Raw genomic sequence first — 12,836 nt, forward strand, 5'->3', positions numbered from 1 at the left:
ACTGTGCGTGCCATGAAAGCAGTCCTCTCCTTCTCTCCGGGACTAGCCTGGTGCCTGGCGTATGTGGGTGCTCAGTAAGTATCTGTTGAAGAAATAAATGATTGGTAGGACATTCAGGTCAGGAGGAGTGCAGGAATAGATAGGGGCGGGATCGTTCAATGCTTAGAAGTTAAAAGGGCTTGGGGGATAGTGCATGTTGTAGTCCTAAAAAGTCTAAAAAGTCACTTTTGTTGTGACATATCTGGACAGATGAAGCTAAAAGTGTATTCTGGGGCATACTTGAGGGGAGTTACATGTGTTCATACAGTTGTCACACTGGGCCACCCAAGGACTTGGTAGGAGTGTGTTTCTTTTGGGAACTCCAGACTCCTTCCTCCTTCCAGAAGAACTTCTTGTAATTTGATCACCAGGCAACTATCCTAACAATATCCTTCCTATGAATTTTCACCTTCCTAGTCAGAGGAGGGAAAATGCAGGGGCAGAAGGGAGGGGTGTGGTTAGGTGGAGTGAGCTCCAGCTTGGCAGTTTCGATAAGGTCCACAAAACGTCAGATAGCCATCCTAGTAGAAGAGAGACAAGTGAGTACATGGGTGCTAAATTCTGAATATGTCCCCAGACTCAAACGTTGAAACCCTAACCCTCAATGCAACTATATATGGTGATGGGTCCATTGGGTATGTAATTAAGGTTAAAAGAGTAAAGAGTAAAGAAGAGGTCATAAGAGTAGAGCCCTAGTCCAATGGGGCTAGGCCCTTTATAAGGAGAGGAAGAGGTACCAGAGATCTCTCTTCAGCATGTGAGGACACGGCAAGAAGGTGGCCATCTGCAAGCTGGGAACAGAGACCTCACCAGATACCAGATCACTGAGCACCTTCGTGTTGAACTCCCCACCTCCAGAACTATGAGAAAATAAATTCCTATGGTTGAAGACACCCGGTCTATGGTATTTTGTTATGGCCACCTGAGCAGAATAAGACATGGGGTTATCCAGAAGGCTCCACTGTGTGCTATAAAAACAAGGTTGAGGGGCTTCAGAGTTTAGGCCTGTGTTTTCCTGTGTCCAACTGTGTCCCCTGAGTTTTTAGCATTAGAGTTTAAACATGCCCCAGTCTCTATAAGTTTAAACATCCCTCCCTAGGGTCCTCCCTAAGGCCCTTCCTAGCTCTGGCCATGTTTTCCTCCTTCGGTTCCAGCTATGCATCCTGAAGGAGTTGTCTGCACTCACTTGCTGGTTGTTCTCTCATTCCCATTCATTCACTCTTCTGCCACTTTAGTTTGGTCTGCATTGCACAGAAGCTGCTTTGATGTCACATTCAGTGGACGCTTTCTGGTCCTCATCTGACTGTTCTCTTTTTCTCGACCCTTTCTCCCCCCTTGCGTTTCTAGACACTGGTCTCTTCTGGGCCTCATGGTCCCTTCCTGCCCTTGTTGTGCCTGCTCTCAGGTAAAGCAAGCTGCCTTGCTGAAGGGAGCTCAATGGAAAGACCCACCTGGCAAAGACCTGAGGGAGGCCTCTTGTCGACAGGTTGTGAGGCCTTGTGGTATCATCAGCCCAGGAGAACTGAATCCTGCTAGTGACCAGTGAGTGAACTAGGCAGAGAATTCTTCCCAGCCAAGCCTCGAGACACTGTGAGAAAGTCAGAGCCAAAGGACCCAGCTAGGCCTTGCCTAGATTCCTGACCACTATAAACCATGGTGCAGAAAATGTTTTTCGCCACTAAGTTTTGGATAATTCCTTATACAGCCATAGATAACTAATATAGTCACTAAGTTGACTTCTCAACCTGCTAACGGGTAATGACTAATAAACTGGAAAACACCGATCTGGTTCTAGATGCAAGTACTGTGCTGGGCATCAGAGGGAGATTCTAGGATGAATAAGACCCGCTCACTGTCTTCAAAGAGCTTTTTGTGTCTTTTGAGCATCTAAAAATTTAAAGGGATGCTTGTATTTCTAGGGCAGGAAGTTCCGGCTGTTCAGACCCAGTAGAAGAAAATGAGAGGTTCCCTCAGGCTGAGTGAGATACACTGTTTGGTGGGCACTGAGGTGTCTCGATTGGGAGTCCTTAAAGGGAAAACAGAGGCTTAACTGGAGGACCCAGAGGGATTTGCACATCCAGAAAGGCTTGGAAGAGAGAAGGTGAGCCCATGAAGGACTCTGCCCAGGGGAAGGATAAAGTGGCCACAAATTGTATCTCATTTCCACTGTGGTTAGAGCCTGAGATCAGTAGGCCCATGTCAGGGAGGGACATGTAGAATGGCGAGAGCTGTCCTGAGGATTAAATGAGTAGACCGTACAATGCCTAGAACAGTACCCGATGCATACTAAGTGGCTATGTGTTGTTAGTGTTTTGTTATCGTCACCTAGTTGAGGCTCAAGACATGTTCATGAACAATTTTCAAATCAGCAAACCTGATAGCCCTTCTCAGCCCTTCCCCTGCCCCCTCCACTGACAGGCCTTGGTACTGATTCTAGTCATTGTTCGATGGGAAGGGTCCCTCTCAGAGCTCTCAGTCATTGAAGAGAGCTGCTCTCTCTGCTCATAGGATAGGGACCCTTCCACAAGGGCCCTGGGAGTTTATCTCTCTCAGCTAGGGGTAAACCCACCAGGAAACAGGCAGATAACAGTTTTGTCATTTAAGAAGAGGTTCCCATTTGGTGGGCAGTTTGCAGGGCTTTCAGGCGTCAACAGGGCCTGTGTGCATCTAAGCCTCTTTCTTTTATAAGTGAAGGGTATATGGCTTCCAGCTGAGGTGAGTGGGACCAGGGCCCTAAGGAGCCCAGGCCTCCAAAGATGCTCTGCATTTCTTCAGAGAAACCTCCCTGGGCCAGCTGAGAATCCCTAATGTGGCTTCCCCTTGCACAGCTCTGTCTTTCCAGGCCCCTCCTTTGTTATTCTGAAACTAAAGGTGGCAATGGATGTTTTGTAAGAGATAAAATTTTGCCAATTGGTTGTATTCAATGAAATCTGTAAACATCATCATTGAAAACCTCAGAATTGTCAATAAATATTTACTGAGCACCCAGTAGGAATTGTGAGAATATTTACTGAGCACTGCAATAGATTGCAAAACCAGCTTCAATTTTCTACCCATCCCTATATCCATGTTCCTTGCAATGTGACTTTGATGTTCCTGCCATCAGAACATGGAATCTATTTCCCCACCCTTGGACCTGGGTTGGACTTGTGACTTGGTGTAGCCAATACAACTATGGAAGAGATGTAGTGCCAGTTTTGAGCCTCGACCTTAAGAGACCTTATCTGATTCCACACTTGTTATTGGAACTCTGAATCTTGATATGAGCCAGCCTGGGCTAGCCTGCTGGTGGATGAGAGACGTGGCTCACTTACCTCAGTTGACAGTCAGCCACTTCCAAAAGCAGAGGCCTCTGGCTGCCTAGCCACTGAGCCCAGATGCATGTGGGAGTCCAGCTGGGCCAGAACAAGTGCCCAGCTGGACCCAACCTAAAATGCTGAGCCATAAAATCATGAACTAAGTAGTTATTGTTTTAAGCCACTTCTAAGTTTAGGGGTATCTTATTATCCAGGAGAAAAATTGCTGACTGATGTAAGCACTTACCATGTGCCAAGCTCTGGTCTATTTGAAATCAGGCAAGCCTTGGGAGAAAAGGTGTGCAGAGATGGCACAATAAGGGCATGATGCTGTAAGTGCTCTGGTGAACCACACACGCTAGGAATAGAAGTGGCACTTGAGTTGGAGAGGAGTCTTGTCTTTGTGGAGTTGGAGGGGCCAGGGTGAAATTCCTGGGTGAGGGCACTGAGTAAGGGAAAGCATGGATGTGGAGCACCCCAGACTGGGGCCATCGGTCAGTGGTATCTACTGGGCCCTGACCACGTGCACAGGAGCACTGTACTGGCTCTCTCAGGTCTGTGCATGGCCTGGCAGGGAAGGTAAGACATCCACCTGTAGACACTGGCCAGAAATTAAGGCTGGTTTTAAGTGAAACAGAAGTAGCAGGTTCTGCTTTGTCTAGAATAATAAGGATCTTGGCTTGGGCATAACAGGACTTGATCCATTTATTATTTATATGTGGTACCTGGTATATATGTTGCAGAGATTCAGGGATGATGAGTTTGGGAAAAGGTTTCCATAGTATTCCTGGGAAGGAATCAGAAAACATGGCTGCTCAGGCAGCCTCATGAGTGATAACTGCTTGAGGGCAGGTCTGTGTCTGATTCATCTTGGTGTATATACCGCAAGACACAGGGCCTTGCCTACACTAGATATTCAGGGTGTTTTTCTTAATTGATGAGAGAGAGAGAGCCGGAAACATCAATTTGTTTTCCTACTTATTTATGCATTTATTAGTTGATTCTTGTATGTTCCCTGACTGGGGATTGAACCCGCAACCTTGGCATACTGGGATGACACTCTGACCAACTGAACTACCTGGCCAGGTAGGCATTTAGTTTTGAAACACTTTCTTTGGAGATGTTTCTAATTGCCTTCCCTTTAGCCCTGCTCACCCAATTGTATTAGTTTTCTATGGCTGTTGTGAGAAATTGCCACAAGCTGGCTGGCCTAAAACAAGAGAAATGTATTCCCTCACTGTTCTGGAGGCTAGCAGCCTGAAATCAAGGTGTTCGCAGAGTTGCCTCCTTTTTGGATGCTGTGAGGCAGAATCTGTTCCTTGCTTCTTCCCAGCATGTGGTCCTTGGCTATGATCCTTGGGGTTCCTCGATTTGTAGAAGCATCACTGCAATCTCTGCCTCCATTGTCACATGACACATCTCTGTCCATGTGTCTCACCAGTCACCCCCTACATGTTCCAGTATGACTTTATCTTATGTCTGCACTGACCCTATTTGCAAAAAAAGTCATGTCCTTAGATACTTGGGGTTAAGACTTCAACCTATCTTTTGGGGGAGACACAATTTGACCCATAACATCCATCTATCCCCAAGGGGACGTGTTCCTTATCTCACTGCCCCAGTTCCCAGAGGCAGGATTAAATGTTCTTCCTTCAGGACTCCCACTCATTTAATGCGTTTCTGTTTATTAGAGCATTTGACTCGCTGGCCGTCCTCACTGGTTGAGTCAGGGGCCTGATTTCTTTCATCTTCCCCATAGAAACTGCTAGTGGGCATGTGGTGAGTCCTCCATAAATGAAGACCTGTGAAGCACCTTCCCTTCCCTGAGCTATCATGCTGCGCGACTTCAACATCCTCTCAACGACCCTGCGAAGTAGGTATTTATATATTTAATTCCGATTTTACGGATGAGAACATCGGGATTCAGAGAGGTGAAGTAACTTAGTGTAGCCAGACTTATTGTCTCTAAAAACCTGAGTGGGCGCCTGAAGCTATCACGTGAAAAGTTTCCTATTCCCATTTTCACATTTCTCAAGAGTACCCGGATCCGGCTAATTCAACTCAGTCTCAGTCCTACGTTGCCGTCTACACCCTGCCCTCCCAAGCGTTTTCCCTCCAGAAGCCGCACACAAAGCGGATCCACCCACAAGGGCGCGCGGCCGCCCTTCCGCGCACCGCTCCGGGGCGCGGCGTGAAGACACCCGCGCGCCACTGAGTTGCGCGCGGCTCCGGCCTGCAGCCTCCTCCCGCCCCGGAGCCTGTCCTTGCGCAGCGATTGGCCGGGCGGCCGAGCGCTCAGGGCCCAGGCCCACACGCCCCTCCCTGCCGGCTCAAACATGCTGCTGTTGCATGGGGCGCCGCCGGCGGCCGAGGGAGCGTGACTGCGCTGCGCAGGGCGCTAGGAGGCATTGTCGCCGTAAGTGTAGCAGAAAGCCTCCCGGATCCGGGCCCCAAGCTTCATGCCCCGCAAAGTAAACGTAGTCTGAGGCTAAGCGCTGGAGGGGCTGGGGGAGAGAGGGAGAGAAGTGTCCCCTTTTCTGCAGCGTACCCTCCCCTCCCCCAGGTCACCTGGTGCAAAGAGCAGCGGTGCACCAGCTGCGGCATCTGCCGAGCCCAGGGGCCCAGCGTCACTCCGGCTCATGCTCGCAGACTGCAGCTGGACTAGGGCTGGTTCCGGGGGAGTGGGGGCAGCAGTGCCAGGGAATGGGGAGCTCGAGGAAGCAGTCCTGGGCGGGCCTCCATTCCCTGAGGGAGGCACCCCTGCGGCGACAAGCTGTTGTGTACTTCATCCCTGAAGTGAAGTGACACTTTCGGTGTTTGCTTGTGCTCTGGGAAACGACAGACGCGTGCCCCAGGGTGTGCCTCTCGGCCCCTGGAAGGCACGGGAGTCCCCGGCCCTCTGAGATTGATCATAGCATTATTTCCTCTGTCTGCTTTATTCTCTCCAGTCCCCGCCTGCCGAGAGAGCGGGCGCGACGAGGAACCATTGGCTGCGGGCGTGGGGGGTGGGGGGTAGGCTGGTGAGGCGGGCCCCTTGCGACACGCGAGGGGACCCTAGCCTGGCCACCTTGCTCAGTCCTGGGAGGCACAGCTCGAGGAAGCTTAAATGCCTATAGGGAAGCACGCGCAGACGCTGTGAACCCCATGCCTCAAAAACAAGGCGCCAGCCGTTTCTGCTCACTCCCCAGCGGGCTCCTTTCCCTGGGAAAACTGGGTCAACTGTGTTCTGGCTTCAAGTGGGCCTTCTGGGCTACTTGGGTCCTGTCCAGCCCACCAACTCTCACCTCCCCATCAGCTGTGCCATTGGTGTGGTCCAGAAGACCCGCTGGAGCCAACGTTGGGGGAGCTTTCACGCATGGCTCAGGAGGCTCGGGTTGCTCTTCCAAGCGGCTGCCAGGCTCTAAAGTTCCTGAGTGACTACACCAGTAACTAAATATAGGAGCAGCTGGTGTGGACGGCGTGTCGCAGCAGCTCCTTTGCACAGATCTTGGGGCTCAAGATAAGGTAGAGTTCTTGCTGGTGAGGGCGGGAGCCATGGCAGGGGGCTACTGTCAGGGTTTGAGCAAAAATGTCCCTTCTCCCAGCCTCCTGTGCAGGTGAAATGAGGTTATAGGTGGGGGGGGGGGGGGCGTGTTGCCAGCTCTCATAAAGCAGGGCACCTTTTTTTCCCCTGGCACCCAGTTTATTCTAATTTACTGTACCTGTTTAATAATCTATTGGTAATACCTTGTGTGAGAAGTGCTTAACAGTTTGCAAAAGACCTTTCTCAGAAGTTATATGTCATTTACCATTTAAAACAACCCACTGAGGAAGATGACATATTAATTTTACAAATGGGACTGCTCACAACACTGATAACTTTCCAAAACGTTAGTTGGTTTAATCTGCTGTCCTCAAAAATCTCTCCAGAGCTCTTTGCAGAGAAACAGAGGACAGATTTACAGAAGGGCTTTCAACCCCCTTCTGGGGACAGACTGGCTGCCTGTCTTCCTCTTTCTTTCATCGTTTTGGGTACCTCTGCTCAGCCCCTCATTCTGTTCCCTCTTCCCAGCCACGCCATGTTCCTTCATGGCAGAGGGCATGCATACTCCTCGGCCCAGTGTCATTGCTCTGCTAGCGTCAGACTCATTCTGCCTCCTGTCACTGAGTCTCTCTTACCCAATGGGATGCTTATTCTGGCCCATACCCTGTCTCTGTACTTTTACTTCCCAAAAGCGTGTAGCTGTAGTCCTTGTAGGAGGTGCCCTGTATGTGTTTGTTGGATGTAAAGACTTGCTGCACACTCTGAGGAAAGTGGAGCTGGGGCTGTGAGGAGAGGGTTGTGTTGCTGGGACAGCAGCAGTGTGAGTATGAGTTTGGACCCTGTGCTCAAGGATCTCCAGGATTTGGAGTGCTTTTCCTGAAATTTCTAAGGCTGCTCTCTAGTGCCTGGGAGCAGCTGAGGCCAGCAGAGCCATCAGATTTGGGTACCCAAGGCTGGACCAGACCCATGTGGGCTGGTGGTTCCTGTTTCTCCCCTTTGGGATGCTCTTTCTGCTACCGCCCCCTGCTTGTGGGGTTGACCAGATGCCTCAAGGTTTTTTTTTTGTTCCCTTCTCAAACCTCTCTTCTCTCTGGGCTCCTGTTACATGCTAAATAAGTTCTTGCCTTTTTACCAGAGAGGCCCTGTGTTGCTGAAAGAAGCACTCAGTGAGGTTGGACAACCGTGTAGGATTCCTTTTGGGGACACAGTCTAGAATCCCATCATCCCAAGTTTGTTCTGCCCTCAGTTTTGGAGCCCTCTTACCTTGTCTTGGGTCTTATACCACATGTGGCCCTGCCACCCTCCTATCTCACAGCCCTGCCTATGACAGAGTGACAGATCTTCATCATCTGACCTGGGAGAGAGATTGTCAGCTGAACTTTGTAAAGGAACTCTCCCTTGGAGGGAGAGGTAGTTTTAGGTAGCTTTACAAGGGAGGGTGGTTTCCTAGCTGGTTAGTGAGGTTGGGCAGCAGGAACCTCTTGGGGGGCTATGGCATATCTGTGCTGTACCCTTGAACTTCCTCTGGAACATAAGGAGCCCCTCCTCCTAGTTACTTGCTCCAACTCACAGACTTTACAATTTGCTCCTGTTCCTGCTTCAATATGTATTCTCTGACCCATACAATAGGGTGTCTGAGCTTGCTAGCAATGGTGAGATTTGCTTGCCAGCAATGGTGAGATTTTTAATGACTAGTTTTCATCAATAGGTTATACTACCTAAGGCACAACCGCTCCCACCTGGTGGCAGCTAGAAGAATTGCAGGCATAGCGTCTGAAAGATCAGTTTAGACTATCCCACTAGGGTTAGCATAGACCCTGGGCAGGTTGGAGATTTACCTTCTTTTTCTCCTCAGCTGAGAGGCCAGGATGGCCTCTGTGATGTTTCTTAGAAAGCTCTTCCTCATCAAAATCACAAGTCAGAGCTATTTCCTGTATTTCTTTCCTCTTCATTTTATGCTCTGTACCTGGTAGGTGTCCAATTCGTGTTTGTGATTTCTGATGATAAATATTGGAGATGGGGAAAGGAAGGAGCATGGTATGGTAGGAAGACCTGGTTTAGGAGTCAGAAGAGGCAGGTTTTTTGTTTGCATCTATCTGATTTACTTCCCCTCTTGGGTCCTGGGGCCCTTCCCTCCCTCCCTTCCTTCCTTCCTTCCTTCCTTCCTTCCTTCCTTCCTTCCTTCCCTCCTTCCCTCCCTCCCTCCCTCCCTCCAAGGAAGGAAGGGCTCTGGGGTTAGACTAAGTCATGAGGATTCCAGCACATTGCTGTGACTCAGGCTTGGGGGGATGTCTGAAAGGTAGCGTGGTGAAGGTGTTGGGTCTAGTTTGCAGTGGTTCTCACCATTCCCTACTGTCCTGCCACAACTCACCTGCTGCACATTGTATACCTGGCACTGTTGGCATTTGAATTTATGACCTTTCTCAATTAGACAGTGCCTTAGATTTGTCATAAGAGTAAGTTGACTTGTATTTAGATTTGAAACTCAAATGATGGCTGTTAATCATCATCACCATTGGGGAATGCTAGCTGGGTGTCTGTTTTCAGTGTGTGGTGTAAAGTGCGGGTGGAAAGCACAGTATAGATCTGCTTTCCTGCAGACTAACTGAGGAGAAAAATGTGTATAATTTAAAAAAGCTTATTAACAACCCAGTTGGCTTGTGCTAGGGCATAAAGTGCTTCTGAAACTCAGAAGGAAAGAACACTGAGGGCTGAGGCAAACAGGGAAGACTTCCTGGAGGTGGAGAGATGAAAATTCTACTCATTCCTTAAAGATGAGTTCCACTGAGTTGTTTGTTCAAAGTCACATGGGCATGAAACTGGGATTAGATGCCTGCATGTGTATTGCCTTATCTTCTCAATTTGCATTTATTGAGTACCTGTGTGTCCTGGGCTCTGGGCTAGAAAGGTATACATATTTTGTTTAATCTTTGTATGAACCCAGTGAAATTATTATTAGATCTCTTCAGATGAAGGAATGGATTCAGAGTAGTTAAGACACATTGCCAAGGCTTCTCAACTAACAAATAGCAGAGTTAGGCATTAGGCCTGTGTTAAAAAAACAGTGTTTTCCCACTGCACCGTGTGTTTCACACCTTTAATGTCAGTCTCCTTGGTGAGATGCACACACATAGTGAACTCACCGCTAACTCTCCCCTGAGCAGATGGGTGGGCTTGGCCAGGGCCCAGCTTGGCCTTCACTGCCCTGCCTGTCAAGCTGAGTACATGCCCAGCTCTGAGCTCTATCCTTACTTCCTTTTTCTCTGCCCCTCACATTCTTCTGCCTTTGACCCTCATATTGAGTTCATTTGAGCTCTTTGAGTTGTGTGCAAGCCTGGGATTAGATGGGGGTGAAGTGTGGCATTGACCTTGGCCTCAAGTTCCTTTTCCCTGAGGGGTGCTGCCAGTGGTGATGTGGGTGACTGGTAAAGAAGTGAGCACTGAGTGTGGAGAGGAGCTGAGCTGATTATTGCCACTTACTCACTTTGACCTTGGGCAGTCATTTAGTCCCTCTCTATGCCTCAGTTTCCTTCCCTGTAATAAATGGAATTGGCAGCATTTCTAGTGTTCCTTATCTTTAACACCTTATAATTTTTTGTTGTGCTCTTCACCCTTCTCTAAGCCTCTTCTCTCTAGTAATTCAATTTCCTTTCTCTCATTTCCCTACCCTATCCCCTTTTCCCCTGGGGTCTTGCAGATAAATTCAGCATCAGGTTGATAAACAGGTCTGCAGGCTAAACAGGTAACTTTCCTCTATACTAATACTTGGGAAGGGAATTCTTAGAGACCAACCAACCTGCCAGACTGTGAGCTCTGACCAGGCATACTGGCAGAGCCTGGCAGAAGTGGGTAAGGCAAACCCGGAGTGGGAGGAATTGTCCTGGAGGGTGGCGGAGAGGGCACCAGTGCGTAGGCTGTGGGGCGGAGGGACAAGTGTCCCTTCCTTGCAGTTGGCTGTGCCCCACCTCCTCCTGCTGCCCTGCCTGTTAAGTGAATCACAGGCCAGCACACACCCAAGTTCTCACACCGGCCTGGCCACTGGGTCAGGCCCTGGCCCTGTGTCTGGTGAGGTCACACGTGTCGATCCTCCTAGGAAACTAGTAGGGCCAGGTTGCCTCCATCCTCTGATGGGCAGATCAGCTGGATGTGGCCTGGGCTTGGCATCCCCTCAGGAGGAGGTGAGTGGCTTGAGACTGTCCCTCGAGGCTTCCAGCAGTTTGGGTCCCTGGGAAGGGTGGATTCAGAGGGGAGTCCCTGGCCGGTGGGCAGGCGATTCATGCTGCTGTGTCTTCCCCAGGTGCAGGCCCCCTTGTGAGCAGCAGACCGGCCTTGTGGCTGGCAGCAGGACACCCACGTCTGCATGCTGAGGAAAATGGGTGAGGCGGTGGCCAGAGTTGCGAGGAAGGTCAATGAGACGGTGGAGAGCGGCTCTGACACCCTGGGTGAGTGAGGGGCGTGGCTTTCCAACTGCAGGGCCCCCGGAAGTATTTGTGAAATCGGTCCGGAAATGAAGTAGGAAGAAGATGAAAGAGACAGTATCAGTTTGCCCTCGTCGTGACGAGCAGGGTATCACCGAACTTGTACTGCAGTTGTGTTTAGTTTGCGTGTATCCTGTGGACTATCGTAAGGCTTGCTATGGGTCACAGTCAGAGAGGTCTGAAAAGCACTGAGTGAGGGGTTCCTCCCACTGGGAGTCGTCTGCCCGCTAATGGATTGCCGAGGACTCTGAGGGTGTCTGTGCCATGCGTGGATGGCGTGACGAAGCTGGCAATGCTGAGTCGTCCCATCCTCGGGCCTGTGGTGGTGGCTGGGTGTTGCCTACTGAATTTTCACAGCTTCCCTGCGGGGGTGCCCTGCCAGGCTTGGCTAGCTGTGGTCTTCGGAGAGGAGGGCATGAGGAGTCAAAGGCAAAGGTAGCTTTTTCTGGGTCTCCTTCCAGGAGGCCCTTTTTCATTCCACTGTTTTACTTGAATTGTAGCTTATATATTTTTTGCTTTGAACTGGTCATAGCATAAATAAATATCTGCTGGATTGACTACCTTGCCACGTGAAAGGATTAGCGGGGTATGCAGTGTGATTGTGTGTGTGTGTGTGTGACTCACTGGATGTGAATGGCACCTTATAGCCACAGGCGTGTTGTGGGGACCCAGAGGAGGGGAACGCCGGCCAGCCTTGCAGGTGATTGTGCAGATGGACAGATTGGGGTTTGCTGGGCCTTTGGTACACAGGGAGAAACTTCTCAGGTAGGTAGGGATGTGTGTGCCTGTGTGTGTCTGTGTCTGTCTGTCTGTCTCACGGAGGAGCATTTCCATGGAGGTTGCTGCCTGAGCAAAGACCCAGTGACTGGGAAGGCAGAGCATTTCTTCGAGTAGCTGTTGACCAGGGTGTATCTGGAATGTAGGCTTCTGGGTCAGAGGGTGGTGGCCCAGGAAGTGGAGGGACACTCATCCTTCCAGATGAACTTGGTCACTGCTTCTTCCAGGAAGCCTTCCGTCCTACCCTGTCCACTCGTTGCTCCCTTCCTCTTCAGTAGCACCCATTCAGTGTCCCTAGGGGACGATGATCCTCAGGTCTTTTGCCCCCCCCCCCACCAAGAACTGGTGCAGTGTCAGGTACTTTATTAGCATGTGGAGGCATTTGCCGAATTGAGCTACGGTAAGAGAAGCATCTCCTCTATCAGCAAATAATTTGACAACTGCTGTTGATTTTGGAGGGAAGTCTCTGTGGGGAGCCTTCAGCTGGAACCTGGTGCTGGTCACTGATATGGTTGTACTCACCCTAGTGCTCGAGGCTCTTCACCACTCATGTGGTGGTTGAGAGCCAGGCTTGGGGGCACACAAGCCTGGATTTGAATCCCCACTCTGCCACCTACCAGCCTGCTATCTCGGCAGGTTACTTAACCTCCCTGAGCCTCAGTTTCTTCATCTATAAAGTAGGCGTGTAACTGTGTCTTCCTCATCGAGGTGATTAGGAGTAAT

General features: G+C 50.1%; 1 protein-coding gene across 4 annotated transcripts in view; it reads left to right on the plus strand.

The window, feature by feature from the left end:
* Positions 1-12,836, plus strand: part of LRRC20 (leucine rich repeat containing 20) — a 74,821-nt gene continuing 61,985 nt past the window's right edge. Inside the window, exons 1-3 of one of the 4 annotated variants that reach the window (XM_045842256.1) lie at positions 1-74; positions 5,095-5,208; positions 11,156-11,300. In XM_045842256.1, coding sequence (XP_045698212.1) covers positions 11,219-11,300 — 82 coding nt within the window. In that variant the 5' untranslated portion in view covers positions 1-74; positions 5,095-5,208; positions 11,156-11,218. Of the gene's footprint in view, positions 75-5,094; positions 5,209-5,664; positions 5,752-6,630; positions 6,840-10,897; positions 11,037-11,155; positions 11,301-12,836 lie in introns of those variants that run through there. The other 3 variants (XM_045842254.1, XM_045842253.1, XM_045842255.1) reach the window with 3 other exon arrangements.

Source organism: Phyllostomus hastatus, unplaced genomic scaffold (assembly GCF_019186645.2).
Source record: "Phyllostomus hastatus isolate PE091 unplaced genomic scaffold, TTU_PhHast_1.1 phas_contig_38, whole genome shotgun sequence".
Lineage (NCBI taxonomy): Eukaryota > Metazoa > Chordata > Mammalia > Chiroptera > Phyllostomidae > Phyllostomus > Phyllostomus hastatus.